At 39.6% G+C, this 18,245-nt stretch overlaps 1 protein-coding gene across 1 annotated transcript; it reads left to right on the top strand.

Moving 5' to 3' along the window:
• Nucleotides 1-792: 792 nt before the first annotated feature.
• On the top strand, nucleotides 793-17,535 carry LOC133412021 (arylsulfatase I-like). The gene is made up of 12 exons (XM_061694976.1): nucleotides 793-869; nucleotides 1,215-1,344; nucleotides 3,122-3,351; nucleotides 4,255-4,394; nucleotides 4,472-4,621; nucleotides 4,716-4,790; nucleotides 5,130-5,304; nucleotides 6,484-6,720; nucleotides 7,423-7,569; nucleotides 10,251-10,386; nucleotides 13,553-14,028; nucleotides 15,649-17,535. The coding sequence occupies exons 3-12, from the start codon at nucleotides 3,127-3,129 to the stop codon at nucleotides 16,093-16,095; spliced, it is 2,208 nt and encodes a 735-aa protein (XP_061550960.1). The 5' UTR covers nucleotides 793-869; nucleotides 1,215-1,344; nucleotides 3,122-3,126; the 3' UTR covers nucleotides 16,096-17,535.
• The last annotated feature ends 710 nt before the right edge of the window (nucleotides 17,536-18,245 follow it).

Raw genomic sequence — 18,245 nt, 5'->3', positions numbered from 1 at the left:
ATTTAGGAGATAAAAAACACAAATGCGGAGAGTCATTGAGGATTGAAAGCGTACCACTAGTGGGGTGATACTGATATAACGGCAATTGGGGAAATAATGCAGAGACCTCAAGCTGTTTAGAGTGATTTAAAGTGCAATGATCCTGTACAATGACGATTGTGCAAATGGTGCAGAGAGTTCTGAAACTTATGAGTGGCCAGTAGTAATCAACAACAGTATGCAAATAGTGATGAAACAGCGAGTGCACGTATAATGTCGAAGTGTCCCGACAGAGATGTGCAAAATTGGCATGCTGCAATGAAATTGTAAGTTGACTGCTTAAGAAGTGAATGGCAAGAGGGAAGAAGCTGTTGCAAAGTCTGCTGGTTTGAGTTTCCATCGTTCATGATTAAACATCGATTCACTTCATCGTCCATATCTATATTATGTGTTTGAAATGAATTGTACACCACTTTAGTCAACTGTGGTGTTTTTAAATGTGCTCAAGAATTACATTTGCTTTGGATTAGATTGAATGTACTTCGTTATTACAGGCGTCATGCATTATTCATCGCCGCGCCAGATGTCCGATTTCTTGTTCCCATTCACTTGTTTAGCAGTTGTTCACGTTGCAACCAATATGGATATAAATGATAAACATTAAATATTATTACGTTAGTGTCCAGTAAACGTGCTGAGCAGGAAGGTGTATGGCGAAAACGGCGTGGAAAAACAAACAAACAAACAAACAAACAAAAAAACGGTAAGAGCTTCACTTTGAGCTCAAGTTTCCGACTCGGGGGGGAAGAGAAAAAAAAAGCACAGGCAGCTGCGGCGGATGGAGTCTGCTTGGACTTTTGAAAATAAAATCAAAATGTTCACTGTAATTTGTCAGTATTACTGTCATTGTACACTATGTTGTTCAACACAAATGTAATGTATGTTTGTGTATTAATTAAACGCTTTGTGTGGCCGTGTACTCTCGGTGTTAGCAGCTAGCTAGCCGCTAACGACCGTTAGCCACGAACGTTAGCGAATCGTAACCAACCTAAACGTGGTCTCGGTTATATTTGAATGAGTATTACTGTAATTGTTTTGTAATGATACAATTGAAATGTACGTTTTACGTTGTTATTTCGCCGCTTTGGCATCCTCGGTGCACTCTTATTTCGGCGGATCTCGGCGGAAATGTTGTTCAACAAGTATGTGTCACTTTTTTTTTTCTTTTCTTCCAGTGGGAGTGTGAAGAACGTTTTTTTGGAGGAAGGAACATTTCTCTTTGAAACTTGAGGACATGCGGCGGCGTCCTCGGCGAACTTTCACCAAGGACGAGAATGAAGTGACTCGCATTGAGCCCACATCGAGGTATTATTCATTTGGTGATTGATAAATTGATTGACTGATTGATTAACAGCTGCCTTGAACTGATCACAATGCTGTTGCAGGCCGGACCACTTGTATGTTTGTGTTAACTGAATTTAATAAATACATCGTCCCAAAAATGTCTGCCAGCACTGTGGATAGTGATTGCCACTTTTGGCACGCAGTTCTGAAGTTGTGGGTTCGAATCTCGGCATTGTGGAGTTTGCATGTTCTTCCCGTGCGTGTGTTTTTCCTCCAACATTGGAATGACATGCGTCATTGAAGACTGCCGGCGACCAGTCTACTGGGTGTCCGTATGTGCACTGAATTTGATTGGCGACCAGTCCATTGTTTGTCAATCTGTTCCCTGCATGTTATTGTTGTTGAATTGGAAGCACAGCATGTCTGACAGTTGTTTTAAATGGTCTTTATTATATATATGTATACATATTTTTGTGCTCACGCTTCTTGATGGTATCATAATGAAGACCAGTTGCTGCACGCCTGACTCGCACATAATTAAACATTCAAATTAGCTTTCACGAGTCATGATTTTCACAGCAGATGCATAGTTCTGTGCTTTTGATGGACACACACACACGGAAAAACAAGTTCTGAAATATAAAAACAGCAAGATGGTGAAAGAGGCTTCGTTACGTTACTACTTTTTTTCTTAAAAAGATCTCACGTTTTCGCCCAGAGAATTACACATTAACTAGGGATGCACCGAAATGAACATTCTTGGCCGAAACCGTAAACCGAAAATGATGGGACCACGGCTGAAAACAGAGAGAAATTATGGTGCCAATTACATCTGAACAATTTTAGGGAAAAAAAATCTCATTCCAATTTTCCTGAGAGACATTGCGATTTACGCATTGATTCAAATCAACCTTCAGTGCAATACTCACTATGTACAGTAACGTTTACAAACTTCACAAAAAATTACATCCTACCATCAAAAAAATTAAAAGCTGTTGCTCTAATAATGCAAGGAAACTAAAAAGGCTGTGTTGTGTCGTCAACAAAAGTCTTTCGGCCAAAAAAACGGAAAATGCACTTTACTCGCAATAACTGCATCAAGCCTGTTACCCATTGACTCCACCCGACTGTTGCATTCTTCATTTGAAATGTTTTTCCAGGCCTTTACTGCAGCCTCTATCAGTTATTGTTCATTTCTGAGGGTTTCTCCCTTTAGTCTCTTCTTCAGGAGGTAAAATGAATGCTCTCTTGGGTTAAGGTCCGGTGATTGACTTGGCCAGTCTAATACCTTCCACTTTTCCCCCCTTGATGAAGTCCTTTGTTGTGTTGGCAGTGTGTTTTGGGTCATCGTCTTGTTGCATGATGAAATTTCTCCCGATTAGTTTGGCTGCATTTTTCTGTAAACTGGCCAAGTCAATCACCAGACCTTACCCAAATAGAGCATGCATTTTACCTACAATACACGACACTACACACTAGTATATAAACAAAAACCAAACAGTAATTCTTAGCTTTGTTAATGAATTAAGGTGATTGGTGTTGCAGATGGTCACATTTCGAACATTGCTCTAACATTGACAATGGCAAAAAATAAATTAACGAGGAAGTGATGATGTCACTTTCTGTGTACATTCTTCTACTACTTTTTTTAATGAATCCTTGTTAATGCGCCTCCTTCTTTTGGAAGTCCCCAAAAAAGCTAATGAAAAGCAAAAGGGTGAATGAAAGTGTTTTGGGAGCGCTGTCTCCTGGTGGTGCATTCACGGAAAATCTGACATTTATGTTTGTCTGCCCGCAGGAAAGATGCGGGCGGCGGCCGCCACAACGCTGCTCCTGCTGCTTTGTGTCGTCCGCCTGGACCGCGGCTCCTGCGATCATCAGGAGCAGCGGCGCAATGACGGGAACGTCGGGAAGGATGTCACTGGCGACGTCGACAATAACGACGTCGGGAACGTCTGGAACGACACTACGGCGGCGAAGGGCGGCAGGAAGCAGCCGCACATCATCTTCATCCTCATCGATGATCAAGTGTGTGTGGAGGAGGCGTGTCCATACTGCTCAACATTGATGGAAAAATCACTCAATAGCACCCCTTGGAAAGTTAGATAAAAGATTTATTTATTTTTAGACAAACAACTTTGTTAAAAATGTACCTTAAAAAAATCTAAGATAAATGACCTTAAAAAGAAATCAGTCTTTTTTTTCCTGAAAAAAAAACATACTTTTTCACATTTACTTTAAAAAAGATTTTGTTTAAAAAAAAAAAAAAAAAAAAAAAAAAAAAGGCTCTTTCAAAAAATACTTTTCACCCAAAATATGTTTGTTTAGGTTACTATTTTTTTCCACCCAAAAAAATACTAGTTAATGAATGCGGGGTTCCACTGCATTAATTACCTAGTATTTGTAATTCTTTTTTTAAATGTGTTTTTTTTTTTTTTTTTATGAGGTGAACCAACCCCTCAAACGCTTATTGATGATTCACTTAACAGTGTTGTAGTGTATAAAAAGGTAGTAAGAACATTTGTTCTCCACATAACCTGCAAACGTAAAATGGGAGCGTGAAACGTGGCAGTACTGAATGTATTGATTTTTTTTCTTGTTCTCCTGTGGTGGTTAGCAAACCGACTTCATAGCGCATCAGCGCCACCAACTGATATTGTCATTCCACTGCAAGGAAACTAATGTGAATTGATGGTGGCTCATGTTGTGAAGTGTACCGTCGCCATCGAGCGTTGGGGGTATGAAGTGCACTTGAATCTCAAAATTTTGCTCCTATGTTAAGACAAAAAAATTGGTCAAGTGACCTTACGGATCTCCAAAAACTTGTAAGTTGAGGCACTTATATGTCAAGGCACCTATACATAGTCTGGGATAGTAAGAGATACAGTGGGTGTTGGATGCTGCTGACGTTTTGGCATTTTTCCCGGTCAGGGGTTCAACGACATCGGTTACCACAACCCCAGCATCAAGACGCCCACGTTGGACAAGTTGGCGGCCGAGGGCGTCAAGCTGGAAAACTACTACGTCCAGCCCATTTGCACGCCGTCGCGCAGCCAGCTCCTCACCGGCAGGTACTAGTAAATTACAGCTAGTACAGTTCTCGGAAAGAACCCGAGTTGTCCGAGCGTTGTTTGTGGTGGGCCCACAGGTACCAGATCCACACGGGGCTCCAGCACTCCATCATCCGGCCCAGCCAGCCCAGCTGCCTCCCACGCCACATGGACACGCTGCCCCAGAGGCTGCGCCAGGCCGGCTATGCCACGCACATGGTGGGCAAGTGGCACCTGGGATTCTACACGTGAGCCACACGCTTCCGCAAGTCTAAAGCGGTAAAAACCCACAACAACCCGACCGAGCGATCATCCACACTCGGCTTTCCGTGTTACGTCCAGGAAGGCGTGCCTGCCCACCAGGAAAGGCTTCGACTCCTTCTTTGGCTCCTTAACAGGAAGCGTGGACTACTACAGGTAAACGGCGCTTCCAGGATTTTAGTTTTGTCGTTGGAATGCAGGAGAAAATCCTCGACGTCTCCGCTGGTCAAATGGATGGCAGACTTTTGCGTGTGCGCGCATGCAACTTGCCGCCTTTCAAAAATCAAGAAATCACTAACCTCCCTCTCAAAAAAAAAAAAAAAAAAAAAGTGGAGGGGAAAAAAAAACACTTAAAATCGAAAGTTTTTTCATGCATTTTTTTTTTTTACTTAAAAAGTAACTTTTTCGACCCCCCCCCAAAAATACAAATTTATTCTTACACAAATCTTTTTGTGGTGTGAGTGTTCTGTAATGTTGTGACTTGTGTGTGCGCAGTTACGGTTCGTGCGACGGTCCTGGCGTGTGCGGCTACGACCTCCACGCCAACGAGAGCGTGGCCTGGGGTCACGAGGGCAAATACTCCACCACGCTCTTCACGCAGCGAGCTCGCAAGATCCTCCAGAGCCACGATCCTGCTGGCCGACCCATCTTCCTCCTCCTCTCCCTGCAGGTAGATCACCTCCCATAGCCCGTTACAAAAAATGTTAGTCTTTCAAAAAAAAAAAAAGGAGATTTTAGGGTGATTATACCACTTTTTTTCTTTTTTAAGATATACATCCCCCCCAAAAAATCTGAATTATTTTCTAAAATATTAATAGACTTTTAATTTTTTAAAATACAACTCAACTGTGCAAACACAACTTTCTCCATCCTACAAAAATTATTCTCAAAAAGTGAAATTGTTTTTCTTCAAAGAACTTTTTTTACTTTTTTTCTTCAAACATTTTCTTCCGCAAAAATCAGCCTTGTATTTAGCTTTTTCCTCAGTAAATACTATCCCCCCAAATTTTACTTTTTTCAAGAAAATTACGACTTTATTGTTATGTAAAATACTTTCTTATAGCCCTTTTTTTTCCTCTCCAAAAATACAATTTATTTCCTCCTTGCCAAAAAATCTTTAAAGAATTGGAACTCGGAATTCAAACATTTTTTAAAAATAAAATTATTCTCCAAAAATCTGACCTTTTTAATTTTATAAATCTTTTCTACAGTAAATACTGAAAACTAAAAAAGGGTATTTTTCCCACCCCAAATATCAAAAATATTTTCTGAAAAAATGTTTTAGTGAAAAAATTACTTTTTTATTTTAAGAGAGACTTTAACTCTAAGATTAGAACTGTCATCCCCCCAAAAATAAACATTTTCATAAAAGTATTTTTGGGAGAAAAAAAAGTGCATTTTTAACTTAAAATAAAAATTATTCTCCAAAAGTACTTTTTTCCCCCCCTCCAGAAAATACTGAAATAATGCCTTTTTCTGAAGTTACAAATTTATTGTGACGTAACATTACTTTTTTTCTTTATTTTGCCCATATGTTTCAAGATTTCTACTTTTTAAAGGATATTTCACCCCAAAAATATCAAATTTACTCTCCCGAAAATATTATTTAAAAAAAAAAAAAATTAAACTTAAGTCTAAAATCACAACTTTCTTCCAAAACATAATCATCTAATTTCATTAAATTAAAATGTTTTTTTAATTTAAATGTATTTTTAAAATTGTTTTTCCTCAACAAAGGTGACTTTGTTCTTGGGGATTTTTTTTTTTTTTTTTTTTTAACCAGAACAATCAGTAATTTTCTTTTGTAAGACAGTCCAGAAAGTAAAGTGTGGTGTGTTTTTCGGCTTAGGCGGTGCACACACCGCTGCAGCCCCCCAAATCGTACATCTACCCATACCGCGACATGGCCGACGTGGCGCGGAGGAAGTTCGCCGCCATGGTTTCCACAGTGGACGAGGCAGTGCGCAACGTCACCTACGCGCTGCGTAAGGCGGGCTTCTACCGCGACAGCGTCATTGTGTACTCCACCGACAACGGCGCGCAACCCTTCACCGGGGGCAGCAACTGGCCGCTCAGAGGACGAAAGGTAACCCCAACGTTTTCGCAAGGCTACTTGCTCCAAAAACCTTTCCTTACATAAAATACCATGTAGTCGGACTTTGCAGTATTCTCGTAAAATGAAAGAAAATCTGTTTTTCTGCACAATATACCTTTTATTTAAAAAAATATATCCATCAATAGATTTTTAAATAAAAAAATCGGGTTCTTTCTTGAAATCTGAATTTTTCTCCATTTTCACAAGATTGCTACGTTTTATCTCTTGGGAGAAAAATGGAATTACAACTTGAAAAAAGTATTTTATTTCTGAAAAATGCAAATTCTCCTGTATTGAGCATTTACAAAAATACTACTTTTTTTACCCCAAAATATCCTCCTAAAGTGATTTCTTCCTGTAAATTAAATTCTAGTAACATATTTACTATTCTCTTGAAAGAAAAAAAAATCTTTTCAGATTTACGGGGACCCACTGTATAATGTTTACTGTTTAAAGCTTTTACCATTTAAAGCAATTTGTCTAGAAAATACTTTAAAAATGGAAAAAGATGACCCCCCCCTCCCCCTTTAAATTACATTTTAGAAAACTAAATAACAGCTGCATGATGCGTGTGAACCACTACACTATCAATGATCCTCACTCCAGCACTGTGAAAGATGAGTCATATTGGCTAACAGGAATGCACAGTGGCCATTGTCGTCATGTGTTGTTGTTGCTTTTTGTTGACGGTAGGGTACGTACTGGGAGGGCGGCGTGCGCGGCGTGGCGTTCGTGCACAGCCCGTTGCTGCGGCGCAGGAGGCGCGTGTCCAAAGCGCTCGTCCACATCACCGACTGGTTCCCCACCCTGCTCGCGCTCGCCGGAGGAAATGTCAGCCAGGTCACTCACTCTTTTTTCCACCCCCGCCTGAAAATATTGACACCAATTACAGCACTACAATCTCTTGAAATCTCTATTATGCAATAACAATATACAGTAATATCATAACCAAGTTTGCTTTTAAAAGATTGCATTTTTTTTTCTTGAGAAAGAAAAGCTTCATGAAAATAAAGATTTTCTTCACAAAAATAAATCCTCTCTTTAAAAAAATTATCTTAAATTGCTTTTTTTTTAAAGGTTTTACCTCAAATAAATCATGACTTTTATACATTTATATACCGATTCTATAAAATGCAACTTAAGAAATATGAATGTTTTCAGAAAAAAATATTACAAATGTTTGCTCTAAAAACGGATTTATTTTCTTACAAATACATAACACATTTTACAAAAAATAGTTTTTTTAAATTTAAAGAAAAATAAAATTTTACCCTTTTTCCCGAAAATACAACTTTCTTCCAGAAAGGAAAACCCATGAAATAAATTAATTCTTCTAAAAAAATGTTTTGAAAAATGTTGAATTTATTTTGCTTGGAAATAATTATTTTCATCTCTAATAATCTGATTTATTTGTCCTCATCAATGATTGTTTTCCATTATTTTCTTTCTGTAATCCATTTTCTTTCAAGAATGTTAAGAAAACTCCCCTCCGTCAATTTCTTCCCTAAAAATATTTATCCAAATGTTTTCTAAATGGCTGTTTTTATTTATTTATTTATTTTATTTTTTTAGAAATTTCACTTCTAAAAAATATAGACATACTTTACTCTCATTCTCCTTATTGTACTTTATTTCCTCTAAATTTAATGTCTAAAAGAAATCAAAAGTGAAAAAAGCAAAATGCTGTGGATGGCTTTATGAAATTGTAAAAATCTTTGTTTTGTTTAGTCATTGAAGCTGCTGAGTGGCATTAAAATTTGAAGTTTGAAGCTGTGTGTGAGCTGTCTTAAGACTGTTGGCAAGTTTTCCTCAGTGGCCGTAAAAGTAAAAAGCACATTTGACAGCGATGGAGATAAATAAATGTGCTCCTTGAATGTCAGCGGTGCACAAAACATGGAGCTCACGGCTGCTTTCTGGATGTCTTGAAACATAAATGGTCGACTTTTACCGCATGACGTGTCCCACTGGGCCAAACGGGCTGGATACAAACGGTTTCTACAGTAGTCGTCGCCTTTTGGCCGCCATCAACAACAAGACTACGGCTGCTGCTGAAAAAAGACCGAAGGAAGTCAAGAAGCCACGACGTCTCCCGTGTGCTAAAAGCCGTCTTCTTTAAAGTAGGCCACCTCCGACCCACTCTGTTCTAGACTCTGGGAGACCCAGCGTTTACATTGTCAGGAGTCCTGAAATATTTGTTGCATTCATTTGGATGTTTCTTTCTGAAAGTGGGTTCTTTCAAATGTATTTTTTTTCCCCCATTTTTGTTTTCATCTAATATTCATTCATCGATGTAAATAATTGGTGAATTTATTGTAAATAACTGACAGACATTTGTAAAATAGACAATTTAATGTGTACATGTAATACATTTTATCCACTAATTGGTTAATTGCTTATAAATAATAAAATAAATAAAACATTTGACCTATTTAACATTTCGCTTTTTTATTCGCTGAATTAATTTTTGAAAACAATAAGATACAAATTAGTATTTCATTTTTCTTTTTCAAACCCCACAAAACTTTTGATTTTTCTATTCAATAATTGGTTAATTTTCTGTGAGTAACAAAATAAAATTATTTCCAGAAATATTTAACATAAAATATATTTCATTAATGAATTTATTGCCTACACTAAAATGAAATCTTAATCTCATTTTTTAAATATTTTATTCAATAATTGTTTAATGAATGTACCGTAAATAATAGAATAAACATTAGTAAAACCAAAATTAGATTCACATTGAACATTTTGAATGAATTATAATAGAATAAATAATAGAATAGAATAAAATATGAATATTAGTAAAACTTTTTTTTTACTTTTTAAATGAATATTAACTTGCTATAGTTGGTTAATCCCTCGTATACAACAAAATACAAATACTAGTCAAGTATTTTGTTTATTCAGTCCGTAATATAATTGGTAAATATATTTATTGTAAATAGGCGCCACGCTGAACGACTGGTTAGGGCGTCTGCCTCACAGTTCTGAGGACCGGTGTCCAATCCCCGGCCGACCCCGCCTCTGTGGTGTTTGCATGTTCTCTCCCCGTGCCTGCGTGGGTTTTCTCCGGGCGCCCCGGTTTCCTCCCACATCCCAAAAACATGCATGGTAGGTTCATTGACAACTCTAAATTGCCTGTAGGTGTGAATGTGAGTGCAAATGGTTGTTTGTTCCTATGTGCCCTGCGATTGGCTGGCAACCAGTTCAGGGCGTACCCCGCCTCCTGCCCGATGACGGCTGGGATGGGCTCCGGCACGCCCGCGACCCTAGTGAGGAGAAGCGGCTCAGAAAATGGATGGATGGATTTATTGTAAATAATGCAATAAAGCATTAGTAAAATAAACTATTGTAAATATATATTGAACAAATGTTTCGTGATTGAAAGACATAATAAAATTTAAATAAAAAGTTCTTAAAAATTATTGAAGATGTATTATTTTTAAACCCATCTATGAATGACGTAGCCCTTTTGTCCACTTTAAAAATTAAACGTCTCCTTTGGGCTTTCCCCTTAGAGCCAAGGTCTGGACGGCTTCGACGTTTGGGCGGCCATCAGTGAAGGCAAAGAGTCTCCTCGCCACGAGATTCTGCACAACATCGACCCCCTGCACAAGGCACCCGTGCCCACCCGCAACTGGGACGCACACACAGGTACCAAGCAACTGACGTGGCGGGGTAAAACTAGACTTTTTATGGTATCATACATTTTTCAAACAGCACAAATGTTTCTCATCCCTTGGAGCCGAAAAGTTGTCAGTGAGGGGAAAAAAAGGCGGAGTTTGCTCTCAATGGCAGAGCAACAAATTCTTGTGCATTTCCCGGGAGAGACTGAAGATCGGTTGGCAAACACGTGCTTGTGTACAACGAGAGCTCGAAGCGATTTATCGACTAGTCAATTTTACTACTCTGCATCAACGTTTTAACCATATGGTTGCCTAGTCTCTGATTACATTTTTAGAGTTTCACATCTTCCAATCTTCAAATTTACATGAGACTTTGTTTTGAGTCGTTGGTCAGCTGCCTAGAACACTGTGCAGTGCATTTTTCCTCAAATCTTTCTTTCCCCTTATTCACCCCCAAAATTGGTAAACTCATTTATTATTTTTTTTCCAGAAACCCCACAAAAGTCTTTCCACTTATGAATTTTTTTTTTTCATAAACAACTCCCCCTAAAACAACATTTTCAGAATGTTGTACTCTCCAAAAATGGAACGGTTTATGTTGGGGGGGGAGAAAAATTTTGATAATTTTCAAAGTTGCGATAACTACTTACATGAAGAAGAGTTTGGGTGTATTGTTCGCCATGGCCGTTGCTTGTACATTGAAGTATTGACCAACATGAAAATTGAAATCTGAAGATGTTTGTTTTGATTGGTCATTATCACTTGTTTTCAGACCAGTACCAGTATGAGTACAGCGTTCCCTCGCTGTATGGCGGTTCACCTATTGCGGATTCAGTGCATTGACGTTTTTTTTTTTTTTCTTTTTCTCCATATTGCGTGTAATTCACTTTATCGTGGGATTTTGCGTATGCTGTAACTTTTTTTGTGGCAATATACACACGTCCTAGCCGAAAACAAAACCAATACAAATTCATATTACAAGGAATAAAATGTACAGCGGCTGAAATAAGTATTTAACATCGTCACCATTTTTCTCACTAAATATACTTCCAAAGGTGCTATTGACCTGAAAACTTCACCAGATGTTGGGAACAACCCAAGTAATCCATACATACAAAGAAAGTAGAACTCAGAAATTCAGTTGTGTGAAATCATATGAAAGGACACAGGGAAAAAGTATTGAACACATGAAGAAAGGGAGGTGCAAAAGGCATGGAAAACCAAGATAACACCTAAAGTTGATCAATAATCAAACAGCAATGCAGCCCCTTGTCAGTGCAAATGAATATCAGCTGGTTCAGTCCTAATTGATGGCCTACAAAAAAGGTCTCTTTGCCAAGGTGTGAGTCAAGACACATCTCATGATGGGGAAGAGCAGAGAGCTGTCTCAAGACCATCGCAAAGTAATTGTTACAAAACATAACGATGGCATTGGTTACGGGCGCCTATCTAAGCTTCTGAACGTTCCGGTGAGCACGGTTGGGGCCATAATACGCAAGTGGAAAGCCAATCATACCACCATAAATTTGCCTCGATCAGGTGCTCCTCGCAAGATTCCGGACAGAGGAGTGCAAAGAATAAATCGGAAGCATTGTCCAAGAGCCAAGGACCACCTGCGGAGAGCTTCAAAAAGACCTGGAATTTGCAGGTACTGTTGTCACAAGGAAAACAGTGAGTCATGTACCACCGCCGCCATGGCGTGGATGCACGCTCACCACGCGAGACCCCATTGCTGGGAAAAAAAAAAAAAAAAGCATGTCAAAGCTCGAACAACATTTGGACAAGCCAGTTAAATACTGGGAGAATCTAGTCTGGTCGGATGAGAGCAAAATTGAACTCTTTGGATACCATCGTGCACACCACGTTTGGAGGAGAAATGGCACTGCACATCACCCTCGAAACACCACCACCATCCCCAACAGTGAAGTTTGGAGGTGGAAACATGATGGCGTGGGGCTGGTACTGGTAAACTTCACATTTTTGAAGGAAAGATGAATGGGCAAATGTACCGAGACATTCTTGACAAAAATCCGCTGCCATCTACGAGGGTGATGAAAATGAAACGAGGGTGGACATTTCAGCAGGATCATGATCCAAAACATACTGCCAAGGAAACGCTCAGTTGGTTTGAAAGAACCCAAATAAAGCCGCTAGAATGGCCCAGCCAATCGCCTAACTTCAATCAAAAATCTATGGAAAGAACTGAAACATAAAATAAGCCTATGAAACCTTTAAGATTTGAAGACTCCTTGGGCCCAAATGGATGGGCCCAAATCCCACCATAGCAATGGATGCAACTAGCTTCTCTATACAGGAGGCATCTTGAACCTGTCATTGCAAACAAAGGCTTTTGTACAAAGTATTAAAGAAATACCAGTTGCCGTGTTCAATACTTTTTCCCTGTGTCATTTCACATTACACACAACGTCATTTCTGATCTTATTTATTCGACTTTCTTTGTATGTATGGATTACTTGGGTTGTTCCCAACATCTGGCGAAATCTTCATGTCTTTGGAAATATATTTAATGAGAAAAATGGTGACGTGTTAAATACGTATTTCAGCCGCTGTACGTAATGTGTAGTGCTACTATGCATTATTGTATGTTTAAGAGTTTAAAAGGAATTTAAGAGTATAGAAAGTGTTTATAAGAGTATGTTAGAGGTTAATAGGAGTGCGGGGAAGATTAATAAGAGTCTGTGGAAGTTCATACAGCTTTAAAATATGTAGAAATAATAATTTTCCAAAATACATGGTCGCTGCTTCACTGATTGTACCTATTGAGGGGTGGTCCATAAACTAACCCCGGGGAAAATGAGGGATACCAAGTACTAGTGTCAAATCACCGCAATGTAGCGCCACCTACTCGCAAGGAGGACTCATGCTTTTTAGAGCATTTCCACTTGTAAATACTTCTTGCACTGTACGCTGTTTTAATTGTACTTTTATTTGTCTTTGTTTTAAATGTTTATAAGCTGTTTTTGTAAATGCTTTTAATCATGTAAAGCACATTGAGTTACCTTGTGTATGAAATGTGATATATCAATACATTTTCTCTGCCCGAGTGTCAGATTTGATTGCCTTAAATATCAGTGGCTGGTATCGGCAGCCTTCGCGAGTGCCCGATACAATACCTGGTATCGGTACTCACCCAACCAAGACGATGTTGATCATGTTTTGTTTTGATCGGACAGGAGACTCTCTTTTAAAGAAGCCAAAGAAGAAGAAAAAGAAGAAGAAAAAGAAGCTTCTGAAGCAGCTTCTGAAGCAGCTACCCAAGCAAAAGTCTGTGTTCAAGACAGGGGGTACAAACAAGTTGTACCCCGAGCTCAACGCTCGTCCGAAGGCCGGGCCGGGCCGCCTCCACCCGTCCGTCGCTCGCACGTCTCTCCCTCAAGCGAAAGCATCCAAGTCCAAAGCCAGAAGGACTGCGTCCCCGGAGCACAACCTGTCCTGGACCCAGACCAAAATCCAGTTGCGCCTCAAGTCCGAGAGATCTCTTTTCTCGTCTTCGCTTCAGAATGCATCCCGGCCCGACTCGGCCAACAAACTCCTCCACCAGGGGGTCAAGCTGCTCGTGTGGGACACGTCGGTCCAGGCGGCCATTCGGGTCGGAGACTGGAAACTGCTCACCGGAGACCCCGGCCACGGAGAGTGGGTGCCCCCGCAGGTACGCTTATGCACTTTACTACACTACGACTTGCTAGTCACATCTTCATCACCCTTTTTCATGTGAAAAAGCGATAACTTTGTTTTCAGAGAGATATTATTTTTGAAAAGGAATCTTTTGACTTTTTTTGTTTTGTTTTTTTTTTTGCAAAAAAAATGATTTCTTGGTGTGAAATTTTACTAATATTTGGATTTTTTTTTTTGCTTCACAATAATTAATTTGTGTGGAATTCTCTTTGGGGGGGGGGGAGAAAAGCACATTTCTTTTTAAAGCGTATTTGCCAGTTTTTTAAAAAAGTCGTATTGTTTTTTGTTTTGTAATTAAGTTTTATTTTTCCAAGAAATTTCTTTTTTTTTTTTTTTTTTTTAAGAAAAAATACAATTTTTGTGTGTCATTTTTGGAAGGGAAAAAAAAGCAAAACTCAAAAGATATCAGTAATATTTTTTTCCATGTTTTTATATTCTCAAAAAGCTATCTCATTGAAAAAATGTATTTAAGATTTTGGAGGGGAATTCAAATGAGTATTTTAAAGAGTTCTGTGATTTATTTTTGTTTGAAACGTACTTCAATTTTTGAAGTTGTACATATTGAAGAACATTTTGTGAGGGGATTGTTTCAATTTTCAGAAATTTTATTTATTTATTTATTTTTTAAAAGAAAGCCCTAAGATTTTATGTAAAAAGTTTTAATACAATACAGTGGAACCTCGGGTTACGAATTTAATTTGTTCTGTAACTCCGTTTGCAAATTGAGGTAATCTTTCCCCTTTTAAATGAATGGGAATGCAATTAATCCGTTCCAGCCCCAGAATAACGTTATTATTGAACTTACTTTGTGGTGTGGTTAAAAATAAATACTGTGCAATATAGAAATGGGTGATAATGATGATGAAATAACAGTGACATATGTGACTGTGCAGTGTCTTAGCCTTTCAGTTACACTGTTTACATTCACTGTGGTCACTGCTAGACCTAAATGACCGCCACCTCCCACAATACAGCACAGCTTTTGCGTTGCATTGTGGGGAGTGGTGGTCATTTTCCCCTCCTTGAGCTGTCACCTTATCGTGGTGGAGGGGTTTGTGTGTCCCAATGATCCTAGGAGCTAAGTTGTCTGGGGCTTTATGTCCCTGGCAGGGTCACCCATGGCAAACGGGTCCTCGGTGAGGGACCAGACAAAACACAGCTCCAAAGACTCCTAAAATGTACTATTTTTAATGTATAAAAATACTGGAAGACGTTTTCCCTTGCCCGGACACGGGCCATTGGGGCCCCCCCTCTGGAGCCAGGCCTGGAGGTGGGGCTCGAAGGCGAGCGCCCAGTGGCCAGTCCCGCCCGAAACCGGAGTACCCGGAGAAAACCCATTCAGGAACGGGGAGAACATGCAAACTCCACACAGGCGAGGCCGGATTTGAACCTGGGTCCTTAGAAGTGTGAGGCAGATGTGCTAACCAGTCGTCCACCATGCTGAAAATAGTGTAACCCGAGGTCATTTAAGTTGATCTTTTTTAACAAAATTGTATTTTTTTTCTGAATCTTTAATAAAACATCAAGCTAACATTTTTCTCCAAGAGAATAGGCCCTTATTCTGCTCACCTTTTTCTCATTTGTTGTGGGTCAGATCCTGCCGACACTTGCGGGCCGCTGGTGGAACTTGGAGCGAGCGTTCCCGTCGCTCCAGAGCCGAAAAGGCGCCGAGGCGCCCAAAAGCGTTTGGCTGTTCAACATCAGCGCTGACCCGTACGAGCGCTGCGACCTTTCTGGCCAGCGCCCCGACGTGGTGCGTCGCCTTCTGGCCCGCCTCGCCCACTACAACCGCACCGCCGTACCTGTGCACTTCCCGCCCGACGACCCGCGCGCCCATCCTGACCGGCACGGCGGCGCCTGGGTGCCCTGGATCGACCAGGACCAAGAAAAAGATCAGAACCAGGACCAAGGTGAGATGCATCACAACAAGGTCCAGCAGAAGAACAAGAATAATAATAAAAAGAAGAACAAATGTCGACTGTGCAAGCTCAAAGCCTTTTTCCTCAAACTCAACACTGGGATCATGTCAAGTCGCATTTGAGCTGCAATTATTACATTATTAATAATAATCGGATCTGCTCCACAAGAGGATGACAAGTTGAGCCAGTTTTATTTTTGCTTGTTTGTTTTACATACACATTATTGCCTCTATGTCTACGATGTCCTTTTGATTTTAGCGTTTACATCTGATTATTAATTTTACTGTCCATTCAACTTTTTGTTCTGCCCTTCAAATTTCTACTTTAGTTCCGTAAAATATTCAAAAGTTTTTTTTTTGTTTTTTTTGCAAATGTTGACTGTTCGTGGAAGATGACAACTTTTCTCTTAAAAATTAAACTTCTGGAAAACGATTTTTTTCCCCAAGAATTTTTTTTCCCCACTTCCATCATTATTTTAGGACTACATTTTTTTATTAGTATGCCACTTTTTTCTTTAAATATTGCCCCCCCGTAAAAAAGATTTTCATGAAAAAATATTACTTTGTGTCTGGGAAGAAAATCCTAGTTTCTTGCGACCTATTAGTATATTGTAGAAAAATCTATATTTTTTTGATGTTGTTTCTCTCAGAAAAAACTTTAGCTGAAAACATTTGTGAGGAAAAAAAATCTTGAATAAGTATTTTTCCCCTGAAAATTACTCTCATGAAAATTGACTTTTTGTAATTACTTTTTCCTCCTCAAACATTGCATTTTTAAAAATGCAACTGTCCACTTGTTCTGCACTTGATTCTGAACTACTTTCTTTGGAACGTTTTTGTTACTTTTATGTTTTAAGATGTCTGCCTCACAGTTCTGAGGACCGGGGTTCAATCCCCGGCTCCGCATGTGTGGAGTTTGCATGTTCTCCCCGTGGCTGCGTGGGTTTTCTCCGGGCACTCCGGTTTCCTCCCACATCCCAAAAACATGCGTGGTAGGTTGATTGAAGACTCTAAATTACCCGTAGTTGTGTATGTGAGTGCGCATGGCTGTTTGTTTCTATGTGCCCTACCGATTGGCTGGCGACCACTTCAGGGTGTATCTCGCCCGAAGACAGCTGGGGTAGGCTCCAGCACGCCGGCAACCCTATTGAGGATAGGCGGTACTGAAAATGGATGGATGGATATTTTAAGATTAGGAGCTGAATGCTGATTGATTAAAATGGTGAACGCTTAAATGAGCCTTAACACTTTTTATATTGGATATATTACATTCCCACTATAAGTAGAAAAGTCCACTGCTGTTTTATATATTTGTAACATGAACCTCGTGAATGTGGAGGGTTTTATTACACTTTAATGTAATTATTTTAATTCAGTATTATGTTCTTTGTGAGCAACAAACGTTAGTGTTTTATTGCCATCCACAAACATATCATTTTTAAATAAGCATCTTTATCCACAAATATTTGTCTGGAAATCATGAATGCTGCATCTAAATATTGATATTTATAACACAGTCATCAGATGATGTCAATGTAAAATCCCTATTAAAAAAAATCCCCCCCCCCCACACACATTTTTGTCATTCCTTGGTCAGAAATGAAACCAGAATTTTTTTATTTTTTTTTTACCCATACATTGTTTGACATAGGCAGTAGGAAAGAAAATCAGTCACTCCTGATTGTTTCTGGTTAACGTACTTAATTTACCATTTTTATTCATCGTTGGCATGTGCATAAAACTGGGTGCACTTATTTTGGCCACTAGGTGAAGCCAGAGGTCAGGATTGTGACTTAGTTTTGCTTGAAGTTCTACTTGTGACATTTGACTGATTGTGTGGAGATAAGGGATTACATCATCCATTCATTGAAATTTGTGGGCAGTTCTTAAATGAGAGATATCCAGTGAAGGAAAACAGACCACCTCTTCGAAGTGGAGCAACTGGAGCCGTGGTGCAGCGGACACAACCTGGAGCTGAACACGCGCAAGACTGTAGAGATGACCGTGGACTTCAGGAAACATCCTTCGCCACAGCTGCCCCTCACACCGCCCAACTGCCCTGTGTCAACTGTCGAGACCTTCAAGTTCCTGGGAATTACAGTCTCTAAGGACCTGAAGTGGGAGACCAACATCAACTCCGTCCTCAAAAAGGCCCAGCAGAGGATGTACTTCCTGCGGCTTCTGAGGAAGCACGGCCTGTCACAGGAGCTGTTGAGGCCGTTCTACACAGCAGTCATTGAATCAGTCGTGTGTTCATCAATCACAGTCTGGTT

This window comes from Phycodurus eques, chromosome 13 (genome assembly GCF_024500275.1).
Source record: "Phycodurus eques isolate BA_2022a chromosome 13, UOR_Pequ_1.1, whole genome shotgun sequence".
Taxonomy (NCBI): domain Eukaryota; kingdom Metazoa; phylum Chordata; class Actinopteri; order Syngnathiformes; family Syngnathidae; genus Phycodurus; species Phycodurus eques.
This window is presented reverse-complemented; position numbering and strand designations above follow the sequence as displayed.